This window comes from Ochlerotatus camptorhynchus, unplaced genomic scaffold, assembly GCF_037179485.1.
Source record: "Ochlerotatus camptorhynchus isolate MF236.1 unplaced genomic scaffold, CSIRO-AGI_Acam_v1.1 ptg000014l, whole genome shotgun sequence".
Classification (NCBI taxonomy): Eukaryota; Metazoa; Arthropoda; class Insecta; order Diptera; family Culicidae; genus Ochlerotatus; species Ochlerotatus camptorhynchus.
The window spans coordinates 883,470-906,336 of NW_027040506.1; the positions used below are offsets into that span (position 1 = coordinate 883,470).

General features: G+C 40.0%; 3 protein-coding genes across 3 annotated transcripts; 1 reads left to right on the forward strand and 2 right to left on the reverse strand.

The window, feature by feature from the left end:
• Window positions 1-692: 692 nt before the first annotated feature.
• Window positions 693-2,624, forward strand: Elp3 (elongator complex protein 3). Its single transcript, XM_065222097.1, has 3 exons — window positions 693-807; window positions 870-1,111; window positions 1,181-2,624. The coding sequence occupies exons 1-3, from the start codon at window positions 786-788 to the stop codon at window positions 2,564-2,566; spliced, it is 1,650 nt and encodes a 549-aa protein (XP_065078169.1). The 5' UTR covers window positions 693-785; the 3' UTR covers window positions 2,567-2,624.
• A 42-nt stretch (window positions 2,625-2,666) lies between these two features.
• MFS18 (major facilitator superfamily transporter 18) lies at window positions 2,667-9,433 on the reverse strand. Its single transcript, XM_065222109.1, has 4 exons — window positions 9,119-9,433; window positions 8,276-9,056; window positions 7,994-8,210; window positions 2,667-3,155 (listed from the first exon to the last, which is right to left on the reverse strand). The coding sequence occupies exons 1-4, from the start codon at window positions 9,199-9,201 to the stop codon at window positions 2,908-2,910; spliced, it is 1,329 nt and encodes a 442-aa protein (XP_065078181.1). The 5' UTR covers window positions 9,202-9,433; the 3' UTR covers window positions 2,667-2,907.
• A 3,266-nt stretch (window positions 9,434-12,699) lies between these two features.
• LOC135701519 (uncharacterized) lies at window positions 12,700-14,021 on the reverse strand. The gene is made up of 3 exons (XM_065222338.1): window positions 13,493-14,021; window positions 13,246-13,430; window positions 12,700-13,187 (listed from the first exon to the last, which is right to left on the reverse strand). The coding sequence occupies exons 1-3, from the start codon at window positions 13,949-13,951 to the stop codon at window positions 12,716-12,718; spliced, it is 1,116 nt and encodes a 371-aa protein (XP_065078410.1). The 5' UTR covers window positions 13,952-14,021; the 3' UTR covers window positions 12,700-12,715.
• Window positions 14,022-22,867: the final 8,846 nt, after the last annotated feature.

Below are 22,867 nucleotides of genomic sequence, written 5' to 3' on the forward strand. Positions count from 1 at the left end.
CCAATTTAATTACCCGATTAATTAGTGTATTTCATCTGGTTTCATCAATTTCATAAGCCGATTTAACAGTTGACTTAATCTTTTCCATCATTCAAACAACTGAATGAACCGATTAACCATTCTATTTCATTTGGTTTCATCAATTTCGTATGCTGATTTATTTATCGCCTTAATCTGTTTCCATCGTAGAAACAATTTAATAAACTGATCAATAAGTATATTTCGTCTGGTTTCATAGAATCCCTGCTACAACTCTGTCATCCTATTAACCGTTCAATTTGGTCGCTTCTGGTTGACTGATTTCCTATGTTTTCGACTACCGATTTAGTGTGCTGACGTGTCGGCAGCCTCCCCTTAAGCAGTCCCATAAGAGTCGATGCAACAATTTATAAATACGTCGGTTTCATAGTCGGTCGATCTTACCGACGTGAACCGATTTAGTCGAAGGGAAAATCGGGAGGATTTTTTATGGGGCCGTTTGACAGAAAATCTGAAAGCTATCACCACTGCGACAGCAGCGCTGCGGTGGCCGGCATAAACTTGGATTTGTCAATTGATTGTTGTTTAAATGGTATGTGGTACTACGTTGGTACTACACTATGTTGACCTGTTCGGCGAACCCTGCCGTGTTGCAATTTTTTATCTGTCAAGCTTGGCAAAAAAAACACAAAAAGTACGTGTTTTGCGACGTCGCGGCTCCCTCTGATTTTTTCGACTAATAATTTTCCGCAAATTTCTTCAAAAAAAAAAAATTGTACCTACTAGATTCATACAATATCTCCATAATGACGAAGAAAAAGCCCATGGGTGAGTTGACCGTAAATTATTTCGTTAAATCACCATAACATGCCCGTTCTTCCATCGCGCAGGAGCTGGCTTGAGCCGCGACGAGCGAATGCTGATCGTGGTTGGTGAAATCATCCAGGAACTGCTGAAAGCGCACCATGAGGGAAAGGATGTAAATCTGAATCGGCTCAAGACGCGCCTGGCATCCAACTATGGTCTGGACAGTGCTCCCCGGCTGGTGGACATCATTGCCGCCGTACCGCACGAGGCCAAACCGATCCTCCTGCCGAAACTGAAGGCGAAACCCATCCGAACCGCCAGTGGGGTGAGTAGAGGAGAAATTCGCGTAAATACGGGGTTTTGTGTAATGGGATTTTTTTTGTATGGATTGTAGATTGCGGTCGTGGCGGTAATGTGCAAGCCTCACCGATGTCCTCACATCAACATGACCGGAAACATTTGCGTCTACTGCCCGGGTGGACCGGATAGTGATTTTGAATATTCTACACAGAGCTACACCGGATACGAGCCGACTTCCATGAGAGCAATTCGTGCCCGATATAATCCCTTTTTGCAGACGCGCCATCGAGTGGAACAGCTGAAGCAGCTCGGGCACTCGGTGGACAAGGTGGAATTCATCGTGATGGGTGGAACGTTTATGTGTTTGCCGGAGGATTATAGGGACTACTTTATCCGAAATTTGCATGATGCTCTGTCCGGGCATACAAGCTCCAGTGTTGAGGAAGCTGTGCGTTACTCGGAGAAGTCTCACACGAAATGTATTGGAATTACAATCGAAACCCGGCCGGATTATTGTTTGAAGCGGCATCTGTCGGATTTACTGGCGTACGGATGTACTCGGTTGGAGATCGGAGTTCAGTCGGTGTACGAGGATGTGGCTAGGGATACCAATCGAGGCCATACGGTGAAAGCAACCTGCGAAAGTTTTCAGATGTCGAAGGACGCGGGATTCAAGGTGGTGTCTCATATGATGCCGGATTTACCGAACGTTGACATCGAGAGGGACGTGGAGCAGTTTATTGAGTTCTTTGAAAATCCAGATTTTCGCGCCGATGGCTTGAAGATCTATCCAACGCTGGTGATTCGTGGTACGGGATTGTATGAATTGTGGAAAACGGGACGGTACAAGAGTTATCCGCCTTCGATGTTGGTCGATTTGGTGGCGAAGATCCTGGCGTTGGTACCTCCGTGGACTCGGGTCTATCGTGTACAGCGTGATATTCCGATGCCCTTAGTCAGTTCCGGCGTGGAACATGGTAATCTCCGAGAGTTGGCACTTGCCCGGATGAAGGATTTGGGCACGGATTGTCGGGATGTGCGAACCAGGGAGGTGGGAATCCAGGAGATTCACAACAAGGTTCGTCCTTACGAGATCGAGCTTATCCGGAGGGATTACGTGGCGAATGGCGGTTGGGAGACTTTCCTGTCGTACGAAGATCCGAAGCAGGACATATTGGTGGGTTTGTTGAGATTGCGCAAGTGCTCGCCGGATACATTCAGACCGGAGCTGGTGGACAATTGTTCGATAGTGAGAGAACTGCACGTCTACGGGTCGGTTGTGCCGGTGAACGCGAGGGATCCGACCAAGTTCCAGCATCAGGGTTTCGGAATGTTGCTGATGGAGGAAGCGGAAAGGATTTCTCGGGAGGAGCACGGAAGCAGCAAGCTGGCGGTTATTTCCGGGGTCGGAACGAGAAACTACTATCGCAAGATGGGATACGAGCTGGATGGGCCGTACATGTCCAAGATGTTGGTTTAAGGTAAGTTGAAGAAGTCTCTGAATTGTTACATGTGAAATATTAGTGAAGAGTACCCAATTCCGTCGGTTTTCGGAAATAGCAGCAAAAAGAAAGCCACTTCTTTTACGGTCACTTTATATTTAAATGATTTATTTTGGAAATTTTATACCCACAAATTTCGTTCGAGCCATTCGGTTTCGAACCCCACGCCGCTGCGGCGAGAGTATTTTGGTACGTTTTCAGCTAGGAATGAGTCACAGATTGTAGCCATGATAATCTATAAATACAATTATTAAAAAAAATTCGCTAAGTTTTGCTGTCCGGCTGCTCGTCCGTCTTCCGGCTGTGTGATGCACAAGTTTTAAACGATCGCTTCGGCGCTTCCGAAGATCGTAAAAACGAACCAACCGACGGTGTTGATGGCCGCCGCCGTGCTAAAAACGGCCGACCAGCTTTGCGTAAGCTCGAGGATGTGCCCGGCCAGGTAGACTCCTAGGAATCCGGGAATAGCCCCGACGGTATTCATCAGGCCGAATACGCTGCCCGAATGGCTTGGTGCCAGGTCCTGTGGGTTGACGGTCACGGCGTTGTTGTGGAATCCGGACAGACCTGTTGGGTGAAAGTTTAAAATGAGCATTGCAATGAGTTCTTTTTTAGACTCGACCCCCTCCGATTAGCATGAAACGTAGCATGAACAATCAATAATTGATTATTGTTTGCGCTGAAATTTCTCAAATTTTTCAAAATGGTGTTCGATGTTTTTTGGTTTCGAGTGTCCGTAGGAGGCAATTAAAAAAAATAAAACGAATTAAAACGATTCTTTTAATTTGGGAAATAATGCGTCGAAAATAGACTTTTGAAACTCACATTTTTTTTATTCCAGCCTCTTCCTTAAAGAAGTTTTAACAATTTTAACCACAAATGAGGAAAAAGTGCATAAACTTGCTAAGGACTTTGAGAGTGCTCATAATTTCAGTTTGGGTTTTACTAGTTCTATTGAGAATCAGTCCCCACCTCACGCCTCCACGAGTCATATGATTACAAACGATTACCAGCTGAAATATGGACACAGCTGGGTGGCGTAGCCTGGGCAATGTTGTAAATCCGACAATAGCAAAGTGAGGAGATGCGAAGCGAACACTGGCGCGGTAACCATAGCACGGTGGTAGAGGAAATGCTTCGCCTCCGAGCGTCTGTCCACCACGGAGGTGCGGCTCAAAAAGCTTCTGACTTGCATCCATCGGCTCCATCTTCACCTAAGATGGCAGTCTCATCAGAGGATAGGAGACCTTAGGCCAACCACCTTCAAGAAGGCCAACAATAGACAAGACGGAAGATGATTATCAGTTAGGTAAGTTACTTCATCATCAAGGGTAAGTCACCGTACATATGTATATGTATATACTTTCGCATAGCATATGCATTTAAAGCATAATATTATAACACATATGACCAATTTCTTTAGAGGAATAGCCAGGCTTGCTAATTGTCACGATCATCGACACACTTTTGTATACATTTGTGTCCTGTCATTGGTGAAAATTTCGACAGTTATACCATAAAATGAAATATGACATGACATTGCTTTCCATTATTCATTAGACGAATAGGAATAGCTTTTCACCCAGTTTTTGCAAAATATTCTTGTATCATACTGGACGACAAAACATACCTGTTCGAAGACTTTCAACAGCTTATTTTTAGCAAAATTGAATTTTGGGCAAAATTATTTTTAGCGTTCAGAATCATAAGGGCTTAACTGCGATGATTGATTTTCTTCATCGATTTTGCATTTGCATTACTACAGTTTAGTGGACCAATTTTCCAGTATCATAGAGGTAACTCTAAGACCAGAAGGTCCCGAAGAAACGTGCTCAACTTTTTGGCTTAGCTCTGGTACTCTCTTCGGTCCCAAGCTAATCGATGCACTCCTCGAAACATAGGAAAATCTACGACCCACTCATTTTGTCTGTCTAGCATCTTTAGCGGTGGTCTGATCTAGATCCAAATTTATGTCACATTTGAGCCAGCTAAAATGAAATAGAAATAGATTAAGCCAAATCAAGCCAGGCCGTTCTATTTCAAATGTCATACAAAACATATATTCCTGGGCTTGTTTGACCACCATCCTTTTCAGCTTCGATTTGCTATCGTTAGCCAGGTATTGATCAACCTCGTGTATTGTTTGGAAACTGTCTTAATTGGAGATACCACGAATTCTATTGCTAATGGTTCACTGTTCGACTGTGTGCCAGTCGGAGAAACTGCTCAACTATCATCCGAGGGAGAATCATCTTCCACTGGTTGGTGGCTGTTGCCTGAAACTCCAGGATTGTGGCATAGCTCGACTCTTGATCCAACGTCGTTTGAGCGATTTTGAATGGTTCCGTACGACACCTTCAAAATCGAGTTGTTTGTAGCCGTCGCACCAAAATAATAATATAATCTCTCGACCGTAATAACGCTGCTGTTGCTACTACTAATTTTCAATTCTCACTCGATACCGTGCAGAAATACATCCAATGCAACAGTAATCGATTCTCAATCGCTTTCAGTGGAACCATTTTTAAAGCCGGAATCTGCGATTGTTATCTTTCTCGACCGTGGTCTCCCAAAAGCTTTCCACTTTTGCAGGATTGGTTAAAATTTGACAGATGGAAAGTTATCGATTAACCCTGCTATCAGAGCGTGGTTACTTCTGACAGACAAGAAGTTAAATTTTGACAACTGTGGCTGAGTTTTTCTCGAAAACCGATCGATCGACAGCACAGGGATTTCGAACATAGAAAATAACTTTCGAAATGTCATTTTTAACCATGAGTTAAATTTAATTCGTGGTTAAAAGTGACATTTCGAAAGTTATTTTCTATGTTCGAAAGTCCCCGTGCTGTCGATCGACCGGTTTTCGAGCTACGGTTGTCAAAGTTTAACTTCTTGTCTGTCAGAAATAACCATGCTCGGATAGCAGGGTTAATCAATAACTTTCCATCTGTCAAATTTTAACCAAAAGTTAAAAAAATTCGCCAAATAATGGTTCAGAGCCTAAGAAAAACAGAGCAAAACAAAACCTACAAAACTGATGCATCACTCGTGTCACTCCTTGCAGCTGTCAAAGTGGTTTGAAACAATGGTTTGCATGTTCCAAAATCAGTCGAAATCAGACCGAGAATTGACCACTTTGTCAAGCAGTTTTGGTGTGAATTTCTACCAGCGATTTCCAACGAAATAGGGTTAACTACCCCATTTCCGGCCTATTAAGCACAACCCGCACTTAGTCTTTCTTAATCTAGCGCAGTTTAGCACCAAACGGAATGTTATTATTACTGATGGCTTTCAAATTTATTTACCTTTCCGTAAAGAGAAACCAATCGTTCAGATATTGTCAAAAGTCTAACACTACTTCTTGACTTCAAACTCGGCCTACGGATTCTGAATTCGGCCTAATGCATTGAAACCCCATTAAAACGCCAATGAATTCACTTCGGCCTATCGGATGAAGATAAAAATTGATTCGGTCGGAGCGCTTCTTTTGTTTTTAGGAATAATGGGTGTAAACCTTCATATCACGCGTTCTCATTGACTTCGTTTGGTAGCTTATTAACTAAATTATCGTACCAAACGCATAATTGACTCATTTGTTTACTCTGAAATCATGGATTTATTTGAAGTTTTCTACTCGATAGGCCCAAAATGGGCGATTAGGCCGAAGTAGTTCTCTACCCTACCAACTCATTTCTATTTTTTTATGAAACGCACAAATGTTGGCTACTTTTCTCGTAATTCTAGAAGAAAAAATCTCAAAATAATGTTTTACTTCAAAGTTCGAGTGGTAGTAAACGTCATTTTAACTGCTAGAATGAAATGGTTAATTATGCGGGTTTAAAAAAAAATACATTTGGAACTAGTAGGTATAAAACAAAATTCAGGTGCAAGGGCTTGGTCTGGATCTGTTCGAAAAATTTAGATCAAATAGGCCAATTGGATCACCGCTAAAGATGCCCTTAGTTTCCACCGGTTGGTGGTTTAAGACTGTGAACCATTTGCCGAGTTAAATTTATCTCGTGGTTAAAGTGACATTTCGAAAGTTATTTCTTATGTTCGAAAATCCCTGTGTTACCGATCGATCGGTTTTCGAGCAGAACTCAGCCACGGTTGTCAAAATTTAACTTCTTGTATGTCAGAAATAACCATGCTCGGATAGCAGGGTTAATCGATAATTTTCCATCTGTCAAATTTTAACCAAAAGTTAAAATAATCCACCAGCTGAGTAATTAGTAAAAGAGAACGTCGATGATGCAAATCGATCATCGCAGCTAGGCCCTTATGATTCTGAACGCTAGATTTAACTGATGTTGGCATTTGGTATTCTTTCCTGATAAATGGAAAAATGCCAAATTTGTTCCAATTTTGAAGCCGGGGAAAAATTCTGCTGAAGCTTTTTTATACTTTTTGAGAAGATAATTTTGAATAGAATGATGCTTCACATCAATACGAACTCATTTTGTGCAGATGAGCAGTTTGGCTTTCGCTCTTTAGGATTCATTTACGCATTAACTCTTAAAATTTACTAATTTAATTTGTTCAAACAAATCTGAAGGCTGCTCAACTGGAGTTGCTCTTCTAGAGATAGGAAAAGCAACTTTACAGCTTTTAAGACAAAACATGGGATCAATTTAAACCAGTTTTTATATTAAATTAGGTGGTTTATCAGTGTCCTGTCATTCGACATCGCGAAGAGTAACTATCCTTTCACATGACATGTAAAAAAATATCAATATTACATGTTAAGAATTATCCCGAATTTATTTTTAAACATATCAGGAAATTTCCTTAGAACTCTACTTGTAATTCCTTTGCAACTGTTATGAGAAATAGATTCCTTTCAAATTATTGACACAGATTTATTCTTGCTAAATATAATGCTTCTTTCATAAGAAAGTCCTAACGCCACCTGAACGGCGTGATCTGGAACTAAACTTATTATGTCAAAAGATAGTCCTTATCCACCCGAACAACTTTGTCGAAGACTCCACACCTCTAGGACGCATGGGTGGAGCGCTACGATTTTGGTCCAACCCAAGTACGATTCTGCCCCAGTGTGAGACGTAGATGCTATAAGCAAATTGCCATTTCCCATTTGCTTTATGTTGTTCCTCAGAAACTTATGGCGCTAAGCTCAAACCGGTATTATCCTCGGATTAAATCCCGACCAAGAATGTCCCACTACGTTGATGTCGACATTAGAGTTAATCAACCCGACTCCAAGTTGGAGCTTACCGCCATTAGTAATTTTCGAAAATTACTTGTCACTGTTATCGATGATTTTACCAAAGTTTCTGTAACGATGAGCTGCACATTCTTTTTGGATTCGATTATTTAGTGACGTAACAATCATTTCAATAAGCAAAAAGTGCCCATTTGTTGCAACCTGTCGTCATCGCACTTACCGATAATAATTGACATACACGCCAGGGCAATGTTGAACTGCTCCGTGTGACACATGGTGAACAGGGCCACGTTCTGGCCGAGGAAGCAAAAACTCTGCACCAGCTTCCTGATTCTCGTCAGAGGCCATTGTCGGGAGATCAATGCTTCGGTGAATGCTTTCCCCAGAATGGTAACGGGTGGCAGTGCCAGCCAGGGAATCATATTTACCACCCAGCCCTAAAATAAACGATTAGGTACCAAAGAACTCATTTTTAACCGTTTCAGAACTCTGTGGCTCTTACCTTAGCATGGGGGAAATTTTCGTGGAAATACGTCGGCAGCCAGGATAGCAGCACGAAGAAACAGTTCATCTCGCATGCATGCGCCAGGACGCACGCCCAGAAGGAAGTCCTACCGAATAGCTTCAACCAAGGGACGGTTTCCGAATGACCCAGTTTAGAGCATATTCTGCTCGGTTGGGAAAGGTTGATGATCCTGCTGCGATCGGTGGCCATCGTGTAGTAGCGCAGAAACAGCGTCCACGAGAGCCCCAGGAATCCGATCACCCGGAACACAGTTGGCCAACCGAAGTAGTCCAAAATGAATGACCCCAGGATGCCGGTCAGCAACGTACCCAGTGCCGATCCGGACGTCAGAATGCTGAAGAAGCTTGTCCGCTCGGTTGCACTTAGATTTTGACTAGTGATGCTTATCATGCTGGGAAAGTGTACTCCCTGGCAGGCTCCGTTGGCGATCCGTACGGCGACGATAAACGGAATTGAATAGGTGGACAGGTACGATGCCGATGTGATGATGTTGGGCATCCAGAATGTAATCAGGGACCAGCCGATGGCGGACAGTAATATTACCTTCTGTCCTCCAAATTTGTCACTCAGGTAACCTCCGAGCACTTGGGTCAAAGTGTAACCCCAGAAGAAGGAACTCAGTACGGTCCCAGAATCCGTTTTGCTCCACTTTCGTTCTGATGCCACAGCCGGAACCAGTAGGGGCATGGTCGTTCGCGTCGAGTACAACATGCATGTTCCGGCCAGAAGCGTCAGGAACCAAGTGCGTTTTTCATTTCTTAAACGAAAGAAATACACAAATTACACATCGACTCATTCAAACAATTCACTGCCACTTACCTGGTCCATATACTCTGGCTGTCGGTCATGTCTCGCAGTAGCGAGTACTTGAGCTTTTCCTCCATCGGGGTTGGCTTGACCATCTTTTTTCCTTTTTTCTCGCTTTTTTTTTAACACATCCAATCAGTTTTTAAGCCGTTCCTAAATTCTTCATCGTTGAAGCGTAAACTTATTCGCGACGCCACCTCTACGATATAATTGTAATGAACTGTATTCTCTATAGTATAGGATATTGTTATAAATTTAAACGCCAACCAGACAACTGCTGTTATTTTTTTTTCTCATGCAGCTACGGTGAATGTTTTCCTTTCGAGAGAGCACTGCTGCGTCGTCTAGTAGGTAATTCGCAACAGCACCCGTGTAGTTGGAGCATCACAGAGAAAGCATTCGGTGTTTTTTCGATATACACCATCAAGGACTGTCAAATCAGCTGTCGGGATGACAATCTCTACCAATGACGTTTATATAAGGTCCGGGCCAACAGGCTTATTAATGTTATGTCGTTTTCGTTTTTGCGGTGTAGCTACACCGGTGCTACACTGCCGTACACCGAAATATTTTAGGGTGTAGATATAGAAATCACCTTTGTTTACAAACAAATGATGTTGAGCTGTCAAAGACTCGCGCTTATTCCTGCTTACACCGCAAAAACGAAAACGACATTAGTGAAAAAAATGTGCAAATGTTTAGGGGTGTTCGTATTTCATTGCAATGTTTATCTTTTTACATGAAACAGCTGTTGGCAGTGGCGTAAATCTCACTGTTCGCAGTAGGGAATGTCACTTGAGTGCTCAGTAATGTTTACAATCACCCCTATTCTGTATTTCGTTTCGAACGAAATTCTCATACAAAAAAATATTTTTTTGTATGAGAATTTCGTTCGAAACGAAATACAGAATAGGGGTGAATATTTTTGTTTCTAACACCAGCAAACTGCCTGTTGGTCTGGACTTTATATAAAGGACATTGAATCTCTACCCCGTCAGGAGTACACTCTCAACGGTGCGAGAACGAATTCAGGATTAAAATACGTCCCTCCAGGGGTTCTCAACGCGAACGCTATTTAAAGCCTTTAAGCTTATGATTGTTGTGAAGGTGTGATCATGGAGATATCCAAATGTATACACACAAGCAAAAGAACGTATGAATTCCATAAGAAACACCAAAGAATTTTAACCACAAGGAATCAGCGCTTTTGGATTCTCCTTACAATTCACCTGTAGTGTTCCTCAGAAATCCTTTGGAATTCTATTTATAATTACTTTGGAATTCTATTCATGTATTTTACTTTTATCTTGATATTTATTTCTCATGTTTAAAAGCTACGAGATTTTAGTTCTAGTAAAAATTATCCGTTTTAAACATGTAGGACAACAAACACGCTTTGGTTGCAAAAATGTTAGCCGATGCAGTCAAAGAGCATAAAAGTATTTTAAGAAGAACTTGAAAAATTGTAAATGTCATGTTTCAGGAACTTGGTCTTATCCCGAGAACTAAAAAAATTTCCTGCTCTTTATATTTTGCTCTAGTTCTTGTCTTGTAAAAGTCAACATGTCTTGTCTCCAGATTTTTGAAAGTCCCAGTTTTGGAATTTTTTGATTATCACCCCTATTCTGTATTTCGTTTCGAACGAAATTCTCATACAAAAAAATATTTTTTTTTGTATGAGAATTTCGTTCGAAACGAAATACAGAATAGATTTTTTTTTATCCAGATCATGAAAACTTCACTGTAATTTGTAATATTCAGAAATTAAAAAAGCAATACCTTGTACTGAACAACATTTCAGAATTTAAGATCCAAATTCCATATATTCAACATTCAAAATCACACCTAGGCGTATTCTGCGCGGCGTGTGAGGTGAGGTGACAGTGAAGTGACAATTGTCACCTCGGGTGAGGTGACTCTCCATTTGATTTGCATAGAGACTCACCTCACCCGAGGTGACAATTGTCACTTCACTGTCACCTCACCTCACACGCCGCGCAGAATAGGCCTAACCAATTCTTTTGTGTCCTAAGGGAACGACTATCATTCGAATGAAGTTACAATTAATTTAGTCAGTGAAGCAATAAATAAAAATCAGACAATAAAGTCACAAAAATGTTATTAAAGGGTGATACGGTCAAAATTTGGTCAATATCAACTTGACGTATTTCTTTCAATTTTGCATTTAAAAAACCTGAACACCCCTCATTTTGAAGGTGTGTGTGTAGAATGTTGCTTCTATTTTGATTTTGGAATTCACTCTTCAGTTGTCAAAATGCCGTCCAAGCAAGAAGAGCAGCGTATCAAAATTTTGCTCGCGCATCGCGAAAATCCGAGCTACTCGCACGCAAAGTTGGCAAAATCGCTAAAAGTTGCCAAATCAACCGTTACAAATGTAATTAAAGTGTTTGGGGAACGTTTGTCGACAGCCAGGAAGTCTGGATCGGGGAAATCGAAAACCGGAAGCCGCTGAGACGACAAAGAGAGTTGCCGGTAGTTTCAAGCGAAACCCTAACCTATCTCTCCGAGATGCCGCAAATAAGCTGGGTGTATCGTCTACAACCGTGCATCGAGCCGGACTATCGACTTACAAGAAGGTAGTGACTCCAAATCGCGATGATAAACAAAATACGACGGCCAAAGCGCGATCCCGGAGGCTGTACACGACGATGCTGACGAAGTTTGACTGCGTGGTAATAGACGACGAAACCTACGTCAAAGCCGACTACAAGCAGCTTCCGGGACAGGAGTTTTGTACGGCAAAAGGAAGGGGAAAGGTAGCAGATGTTTTCAAGCACATGAAACTGTCAAAGTTCGCAAAGAAATATCTGGTTTGGCAAGCCATCTGTACCTGTGGCTTGAAAAGCAGCATTTTCATAGCTTCCGGGACTGTCAACCAAGAAATTTACGTGAAAGAGTGTTTGAATAAACGTCTGCTGCCTTTCCTGAAGAAACACGGTTGTTCCGTACTGTTTTGGCCGGATTTGGCATCTTGCCATTACGGTAAAAAGGCCATGGAGTGGTACGCCGCCAACAACGTGCAGGTGGTTCCCAAGGACAAGAACCCTCCCAACACGCCAGAGCTCCGCCCAATTGAGAAATACTGGGCTATTGTCAAGCGGAACCTAAAGAAGACCAAACAAACTGCTAAGGGCGAGCAGCAGTTCAAGGCAAACTGGCTTTCTGCGGCGAAGAAGGTGGACAAGGTGGCTGTACAAAATCTGATGGCAGGGGTCAAGCGTAAGGCCCGGCAATTCGGATTTGGAAAAAGCGGAAGCCTAACTGAATATTTTTCCTGAATTTTATACTAATTGAACTTGAAAAAGAAATTTAATTTGATTTTTTAAATAAACGATTTCACCGATTTACACGCGTTTTCCCTTGACCAAATTTTGACCGTATCACCCTTTATTGGTTAAATGACGGCGTCGGCAGGCAGTGACTGTTTTCGACAACCAAAAATGTGACAAGAACCGATAATTCTTCGGAATTCGGATGGTTTATAAGTCACGAACATTCCACCAACTACAGTGCAACTACCATAACACGACAAAAGATGACAGCATTTTTTTAATTCATGTATTTCCGTTAACTCCAATCAACGATAACTTAACCCATTAGAAGTGCTTTGGGAACATTCAACCCATCGACGAAGTTATCGTACTGCAAGTATTGCTCCCGCAGTTGGCTGGAGACCGTTTTGTACGCGTTCCCCAATAGCCATAGCATTTCTCTACACAATTCATCATAACCGTTTTCGTCGTACAGATTGAAAATATGACTAAACTTAAGATGCAGCATCTGGCATTCCTGCAGTAGCAATTCTGCATTGCTATCATTCTTGGCCAGCAGGTTGGCTAAGATTCGAATGCTTAGCAGAATTCCGAGATGATTCTCCGTGTTCTCATGGGAAGTTGATGCCAAAAAATTTAAACAGCGCTCAATTATCTGAGGGGCTGTTGATGGATCCAGTGTTTCGAAGTTTGTAAGTGTAAGGCCTTGGTAAAACAATTTCAAAGTTCCAGTTTGAGGGGGTTTCGTGGTTGTTAGAGGTAGTAGGTTGGCCAGTATATGTTCCTTGCTGCAATATGTGGAATCGGTACACAAATTGTTGCAAATCTTGTTAATGTCTGACTTACCTTATAAATTGATCGTCGTAATCTAATATCAAGCTAATAGCTAATAGGATTTCTGTGAGTAGTTCGCTGTCTTCAGTTACATCAAATAGATGACCCAAAGAAGCCGTAACTCCCTGTGAATGCAGAATTTGCATAGATTTCTTCCCGGATGAGATGATGTTCTGTATCGTCCATACACAAAGATGCTGCAAAATAGAATAACGTTTTGAGCTTCAAGTTAGATATCAATTTATCCCGCCATACTGACATTCAATCGCCTGTTGTTCACATTCTCCATAAATGTGATCAGATACGTTCCAGCAAAGTTGGCCACCTTCTCACAGCAAACATCATCACCGAGGGTCAAATTACACAGGCACTCCCCGGCCAGTAGCTGCAAGTCCGAATCGTGACCGGTAAACTCCTTAACCAGTACATTGATGGCACCGGTTATTCTAACGAATTCGGAAATGTTCTCCGCACTTTGCTGGAATCCGTAGCTGAGTTTGACCAAATCCTTTGTATCGGCATGCTTGCGACGTTTGATCCTGGACGCAAGGCCCTTGATCTCCTGAGCGGTGACGTTTTCGATTTGTTGAACCTCCTGCAGCAGTTCTCCGAGACCGGCACGGTTCACGTCCAGTTCGGCCTTTCGCTGTCGCTGTCTATCCCAGCGGGTCTCCGTTCGTAGCAGTTCACGGTGTCTCGGTTCCGGATTAGCGGCCATTATGAAGGGACCGATTGTATTACCTGAAGGCTTGTAGTTGGGTAAATTATATCATGCACAATTTTTATTGAATACAATTTAATCTGTTTGTTGTTACAAACTGTATTTATAAACAGTTTGCTCGCATAAACACATGGTTACATGAAATTTGAGCACAACTTGTATGCAACCGCTATCCTACACGCTACGCTAATATTAACTAAATTACCCATAAATACAGGAATGGCTCATATGCCAACGATATCATACTTTTGGAAATGCTTCACTGGGTAAATTGACGAGTGCACGGATGGATTTGAGTTCACTCACTCGACAAAAAGTGACACAACAGCGGGGCCCTGTTTACTAAAAATGAACACATATATGTTCATTTTTAGTAAACAGGGCCCCGCTGTTGTGTCACTTTTTGTCGAGTGAGTGAACTCAAATCCATCCGTGCACTCGTCAATTGGGTTCTTTAGGGGTTTTAACACCGACAAACCGACATGTGTGTGTGTGTGTCATCCTCTATCCCTCACCCAGCCGGGGGCGTTGGACAAGTAGAACTGCGAATAATTTGATCAAATCTCATGCTCCGTAATGGTGCCCTTTATGTTGTGAAGACTAGTACTTCAAAAAGGGTAACTTTTGAGGCAAGACAGGGTGTCCTCAACAAGTTAAGGGAACAGGATGCACTAGATGTCCACAACAGGTACAGCAAAACATCACATAGACGCCCTTATTCACACTAACTACTCAGGGGGTAGAAGGTCAAGAAGAGCCACCGCCGCCAACTAAAGCTTGAACCGGGTACCTGGGACTCCCACGATATACCCGCGGCAATGGTCAGCAGACGATGCCCTGTGCGTATTTAGTATGTAATATGTTTTATTTGGATACACAAAATGTTTGAAGCCATGCGTCATCTAAACCATAATTTGCATCACCACAAATACACTTGTCAACAATCTTCAACTGGAACGTTCTCACCAAATCACTTCACCCGGAAGCGCATTCCCAATGCTTCCACGCATTTTTTTTTCTTATTTTTTCTTTTCTTTTTTTTCTCTTTTTTCTTCTTTTCTTTTCCCTCCACTCCAACCACACAACACCAAATATCACTTTTCTTCACTTTTCTTTTTCAAGTCACTCCGTGCACAAAAGCAATGCACATCTCAAAACCCTGACAATTTTTTTTTTTTTTTAACTTTTTATTTGTTCCAAATTCAAAATAAATTACATTTCATTTTAACCTAGGTACTCCAGTTACTGCAGTAACGTACCAGCCTTAATTGTTATGATATATATCTAAGTGTTTTTACATTGTTCATGTCTTGGCAATTCAGTATTTTAAACAGGTTTTTTAACCTGCATGTCAGTATAACAATTGATATCTTAAAACTAAAAACTAAAACTAAATCTTATCTAAGTATAAAGGGAATTAATCGTTGCAATTGAGGATTGCAACGATTTTTGCCTGAAATTATTAATTATTTTGTTGGACATTTGTTCTAAAGTCTCAACATTCGAAATTCTATGTACTTCGGTAGTACTGTACCAGGAAGGCAACTTCAAAATCATTTTCAGAACTTTGTTCTGAATCCTTTGAAGTGCTTTTTTCCTGGTAGTGCAACAACAAGACCATATTGGCACAGCGTAAAGCATGGCCGGTCTAAAAACTTGTTTAAATATTAGAAGTTTATTCGTCAGGCAAAGTTTGGATTTCCTGTTTATAAGAGGATACAAACATTTAATATATTTGTTACATTTAGCTTGAATGCCCTCAATGTGATCCTTAAAAGTTAATTTTTGGTCAAGTATTAATCCAAGATATTTCACTTGGTTTGACCAGGAAATTGGAACTCCTTTCATAGTGACTATGTGACTACTACTAGGTTTCAAAAAGGAAGCTCTAGGCTTATGTGGAAATATTATAAGTTGAGTTTTGGAAGCGTTGGGAGAAATCTTCCATTTTTGTAAATAAGAAGAGAAAATATCTAAACTTTTCTGCAGTCTGCTGCAAATAACACGAAGACTTCTTCCTTTAGCGGAAATGCCTGTGTCATCAGCGAACAAAGATTTGTGGCAACCCTGAGGCAAATCAGGGAGGTCCGAAGTGAAAATGTTATACAATATAGGCCCAAGAATGCTACCCTGAGGAACTCCTGCTCTAACAGGTAGTCGATTAGATTTGGAATTTTGATAATTTACCTGCAGAGTTCTGTCAGTTAAATAATTTTGAACTAATTTCATAATATAAAGTGGAAAATTAAACTTTTTCAATTTAGCAATCAAACCTTCATGCCAAACACTGTCGAATGCTTTTTCTATGTCTAGAAGAGCAACTCCAGTTGAGTGGCCTTCCGATTTGTTTGAACGAATTAAATTGGTAACTCTTAAGAGTTGATGAGTAGTTGAATGCCCATGGCGAAATCCAAACTGCTCATCTGCAAAAATTGAGTTCGTATTGATGTGAAGCATCATTCTATTCAAAATTATCTTTTCAAAAAGTTTACTTATTGAAGAAAGCAAACTTCTTGGGCGGTAGCTAGAAGCTTCAGCTGGATTTTTATCCGGCTTCAAAATTGGAACAACTTTTGCATTTTTCCATTTATCAGGAAAGTATGCCAAATGGAAACATCTGTTAAATAATTTTACCAAGAAAGACAAGGAACTCTCTGGGAGTTTTTTGATGAGGATATAGAAAATTCCATCATCACCTGGAGCTTTCATATTTTGAAACTTTTTAGTTATAGACCTTACTTCGTCCAAATCAGTCCCCCAGGAATCATCAAAAATATTTTCCCGAGAGAAAATATTCAGAAAATCCCGAGCAACCTGATTCTCAATAGGACTAGTAAGACCAAAACTGAAATTATGGGAACTCTCGAATTGCTTAGCAAGTTTCTGAGCTTTTTCCAAATTTGTGATCAAAATTTTACCACCTTCTTTAAGCGCTGGAATAGGCTTTTGAGGTTTTTTTCAAAATTTTTGTGAGTTTCCAAAAGGGTTTGGAACTCAGGTCTAATTTAGAAATATTATTTTCAAAAGTTTTGTTCCTCAGGGCAGAGAATCGCTTTTTAATTTGTTTTTGCAAATCCCGCCAGATAACCTTCATGGCAGGATCGCGTGTTCTTTGATATTGTCTCCTACGGACATTTTTAAGACGGATCAAGAGCTGAAGATCGTCGTCTATTATAATTGAATCGAATTTATCCTCGCATTTTGGTACTGAGGCTGCTCTTGCTGCAACTATAGAAGTAGTCAGAGATTCAAGAGCATAATTAATTTCGTCTTTGGTTTGCAAAGGAATGTTTGGATCGAAGTTATATTCCATAAATGTTCGATACTGCTCCCAATCAGCTCTATGGTAATTGAAAGTAGAGCTGTTGGGATTACAAATTATTTCTTGGGATATTTCAAAAGTTACTGGAAGGTGATCAGAACCGAAGTCAGCATGGGTAACCAGTTGGCTACAAAGTTGACATGAATCAGTTAAGACCAAATCAATAGTTGAGGGATTTCTTGCAGAAGAAAAGCATGTTGGACTGTTTGGATATTGAATAGTGTATTAACCTGCAGAACAATCATCAAATAGAATATTACCATTGGAATTGCTTTGAGCATTATTCCATGAGCGGTGTTTTGCATTAAAATCACCAATAATGAAGAATTTAGACCTATGACGGGTAAGTTTCTGGAGGTCACCCTTGAGAAAATTCTTTTTCTGGCCTACACATTGGAATGGCAAATAGGCAGCTATAAACGTAAGTTGTCCAAATTTTGTTTCAACAGAAACTCCCAAAGTTTCAAAAACTTTGGTTTCAAATGAAGAAAGAATTTTATGTTTGATTCGTCTATGAATAATGATGGCAACGCCACCACAGGGTCCATCAAGACGATCATTTCTATAAATCAAGTAATTTGCGTCCTTCTTAACCTTATGGTCAGGTTTAAGGAACGTTTCAGTTATAACGGCAATATGCACGTTATGAACTCTCAAAAAGTTAAATAGCTCGGCTTCATTATCTTTAAGAGATCGAGCATTCCAATTTATAATATTTAATGCTTTAAAATCCATTACTGAATTTTAAAGTCATGACAATATTATTTGCAAATTTTACTCCAGTTTGAATAGCATCAAACATGGAGTTAGATTTAAGCATATCAGAAATCATGTCAATTAATGATTTCTGTAAAAATTCCATTTTAGGGGCAGTAATGCTTCCTAAGTCAAAATTGTCAAAATTTCCGTTAGAATTACTTTGGTTAGTATTTTGATTTCTACCCGCTGCAATAGCAGCATAGGTAGCTCCATTAACTCGCTGAACATTGTTAGCAGCGAGGGGAGTAGGTACAGATGAAACATTTGAAGCAGGGGTGATATTTGTACCTACGGGTACGAATGTAGAATTTGTTTGTTCCTCGCTGACCGTTGTTAAAGCAGAGGAATTTGTACCTGGTCGGAAACGTGGAGCGTTTCCTACCTGTCGGTTAGAACAAGATTGTAGGATCGCTTTGCGAGTCTTACATTCCCAAAAATTGGATTTGTGGTTTTCACCACAATTTGAACATTTAAATTTCTTAGGATCTTCCTTCACAGGACAGTCGTCCTTTGCGTGAGAGGAATCACCACAATTCATGCATTTAGCTGGCATGTAGCAATTTTTAGTTCCGTGACCCCATCCCTGGCACTTACGGCACTGAGTGAGGTTTTGGAAATTTCCTCGGACATGGAGCATAAGGCTAGCTTTTTCTAAGGCTTAAGGTTGTTTAGTTCACTAGACTTGAAGTGAACTAAATAAAAATCATTAGAAATCCCGTTGCGCGAATCGCCAGGACGGGATTTCATTTTCATTTTGATTACTTGGAGTGGCACAACACCAAGTAATTTTGCCAGTTCATCTTTGATCTGATCCAGGGATTCACCACTGGGCAGTCCTTTCATGACAACCTTGAACACACGTTCAGTTTTGGTGTCGTAAGTAAAAAAATTGTGCTTCTTCTCAGTAAGATACTTGAGACGACATTTAAATCCGTCCAAGGTTTCAGCCAATACACGGCATTCACCCCGACGTCCAATTTGTAGTGAAAACTTAACTTTCACGAAATTCAAAAGTTCCATGCGAAGAGCATGGAAATCGGTAGTGGTTATCACAATAGGAGGAATCTTTTCCTTCTTGGCATGAAGCCGGGAAAGTTTACTAGAATTTTTCTTGGATGATGGATCATTCTCATCATCCGTGAGCATATCAAATTGATTACTCAAATTAATTTCATCAGAAGGGGGGTCAAGAGCTTGCCCCTTTCTTTTGCGTTTAGGCGCCATGGCGGCAGTAAATTTTTATCCAAATCTACTTCCAAGCAGATTACTATAATAATCTGAAGGATCCAAATCGATATCCAAGAAGGATTACCTCGGGTAGGGTCCAAACAAGGATCGAAGAGGAATAAGAGGAGTTGAACAAGGTAGAAAATTTTTACAGGTTGAGCACTGAAAAGTGCTGTTTAAATTTGTTGTAGCTTTAGGTAGTAGTAACACTTCCTTAAGCAAAAAGCAAATAGATCCGCACGGCAAGAGAGCACGATGCGGACTGAAACCCTGACAATAGATCAGCGCACTTCTCATCACCGCGTAAATAAACAGAAATTAAAATTTTCACTCGCGATGCTTCAAATTTCTGGTCCGGGAGAAACAATCAAACCACGCCAATTTTGCAAACATGATGAATCATGTTTTCTTTCTCGATTCTAAAACTTCTCGGAAAGCGAGAAACCAACACTCACACACGTATAACCGTCCGGGAGGCAGAGTGCCAGCGCTAATCCGGCAAATGCAGCCGAAAACTATGAAAGCGAATGCACGCACAAAACAGAGAACGAACTTAACACACAACCGTATCCAAAAGCGTTAGAAACTCGACCAAAATCATTAATTTCCAAGAGCTGACTGCAAATCAATGCAAAAGCATAGATCGTCAGATGTGATGTCTTAACACCGACAAACCGACATGAAACTAAAACTTAACTCTTGATCGAAAATCCAACGGCGGCTTCAAATGTGCAGCGATCCCATCGTAAGAACCATAGAAATTTGTTATCTAGATAAAAATATTTTGCCCGGAATAGATTAGACACGAACCAACTCATACATTTAGTATGTGTTCGTGGCTAGGATACACATGTTCCGCGAACACGGCAGCAGATGTCAGTCTTGTGCTTTGATCAGAAATTTGAAGATACTTTGTATGATCATTCATGTCGGTTTGTCGGTGGTTTTAAGGTAATTGGATATTCGTAATCTACATCACAAATGGAACCGAAATCCAAAATTTTATCAATTTTGGAGCACTGGAACTGTTTTAAATAAGTGTGATTACATGAGAAAAAATCACCATCTTAGCGCCCCTCGGTGGTACTTTGTATGGGAGTGAGCTGTAAATATGATAGTTTTGTGTCAAACAGTGAAGTGATTAGTTTGCTTTAAATCTTGATTTAAAAATCAAGATAGAAGTAAATGGGATCGAAAAAAATATCGATGTGCTCAGAAAATGAAGCCTTTTCAGATGGTGTATAGAAACCGATATATTTTTCAAAATTAAAAAAACCCAAATTGGCCCAAATTGAAGAAACCCAAATCAGTGTTTATCTACTATAGTGCAAGGTAAAAGTTTTCCTTGTTAAGTTAAAATTTTTAAGTTAAGAAACATTCCCATAGCTTTAGATCTTTGAGTGAGTACTTTATAAGAAAAATCACCAAAACGAGGAATAATAGTATGTGTAATGGTGGTGCTGTGAATTTATATGGATTTTATATTTTTGATGGGGAAGTGCCCAACTTTAAAAATCGCCCAAGCGAAGGGTAAGACGGCGATATATCGTTTTTAGATCGTTCTAGAAAAATGTTCCCCTAATCGTTTCCATCAAAAACTCTCTGACAGCAATATCGTAACCGATATATTTTTCAAAATAAATGAACACCTACATTGTTGTTTACATTCCAAACGTAAAATGTATAAATCATTTAATTGTCTTATTTTGACATATTGGACCGTATGAATAAAGAGAGTAAAACAACCTCTCCCGTAATTTAGTAAAGACGAACTCTTTTATACGGCCTTGTATGGCTTTCTTTCAATAACACTACAACAACAAGCTTCCTTTCAATATAGTTACCGGTTTTCATCTGATTCTTTTCTTTATTCTTCACATATCAATTTAACACATTTTCTTAATCATTTAAACTTCTCTATAATTGTTTAATTTTGTTATATACTACTTACTTGTTTATGTTTTCTTTTTTTCATTCAATTTTTATACAATTTGTACAACTCTATCAATTAATTAAACAACTTTTTCTTCTTATTTTGTTAAATTCATTTTCGCGCTATACTTCCGCAGCTTGAACGAAGTTACTAGTTTTTGTTTTTTTTTTGTTTCTCTATAATAAATTACTTTTCAATCTGCAGCATTCTTAATCTTCCATCGAATGGTTTGTCTCGTTTCTTCTAAAGGATTTCCTTTCCTTATTACCTGGTTCCTGTTCCGTTCGTTAGGTTGTTTGTAATAAACTACTTTTTTTTATAACACATTGGTAGTTTGGTTTGCTTCGATTAGTCACATTTATGTTGATAACATGCTTTGTTGATGTTTGTTTCTCTTGTTTAAAGTTGGGTTTTAACGTTTTGTTTCGTCTCTAAGTCTAAATACGATTCAACATTTCGATTGATTATTTTGAGTGTTTTGCTATGGGGGTCGATGGTAACAGAATAAGTTGGTAGTTATGATGGTCATCCGCTGGTTTTGGTTGGGAAAGGATTTTGAACTTTTCGCTAACATTTTAGCTCAATAATGGCTTGTTCAATGTCATTTCTGCAGTGGCTTCTGTTGGAACAATTTTATCAGTGTATTCAGGATGGGCCGTTTCTATTTATTCTAGGTGTCGTTGAAGCAGTTAATTTACTTCCTCTGATGGTTGACGGATTTTAAGCTCAATTGTATTGTTTCATTTTCCACGGTATTTGTTCGAGTCTAGTGATGGGTGCTGTTTTTATTGGTTTCAATTAAGTATAGAATGAAAGGCGATCTAGTTAGAACTAGCATAAGGCTTGAAGGACAGTTATTGAAATGTGTGGGAACTAATATATTTTAATCGGTAGAGCAAGTTCTGCTGAGAAAGAGTTTCTATTGCGATACATAAATTGTCATTTAATGACTTACTGCTTTGCATTATTATAATTCAACTATAACAATTGCCTTCTATTTAATATTGTTTCGCTCTGCGCATGGTTATTGTAGTTTCAACATATGACGTATTTTTAACTTGTCTTCAAAGAAGCAATTGAAACTAATGAACAGGGGTGGTTCCACTCACTTCGCTATAAAAATGTTTTTCCTAATTATGAAATTATTATATGTTACAATAATAGTTTGTTATGGTGCCGGTGGTGTAGTGGTAAGCGTGATTACCTCGCACCCCAGCAGGCCTGGGTTCAATCCCAGTAAGTTACAAGAACGGATGTCAATTTCGCTTTCTTAGAGTTACATAAAATCGCTGATTGTGACTCTCGGAAAGCGAAAATGACAGGTTTAACGTGTCAAACATATAATTTTCAACCCTTTTCTTGTAACTGATAAGTATAAAACATAATTATACCATCCAATGATTTCCGTAGTTAAAAAAACATTTTGCAGAGCGAAGTGAGTGGAAGCAACCCTGCTAATGAATCAAATAATTTGCATGTTATTGGTAAGTGAAAAAAAAATGAAGTGCGTTTTAGTGATGTACTGTTTGGATACGTTTCATGAAGTGCTCTTATTTGCCTAATATCTGTAGAAATTGAAAAACTTTGCAAATTTAGAGAGAGATCAAATGAGAGTTTCACATCCGAAATGGTTTATTTAATTAGCACTTACTATTCCAGGGAATCTGAAAGA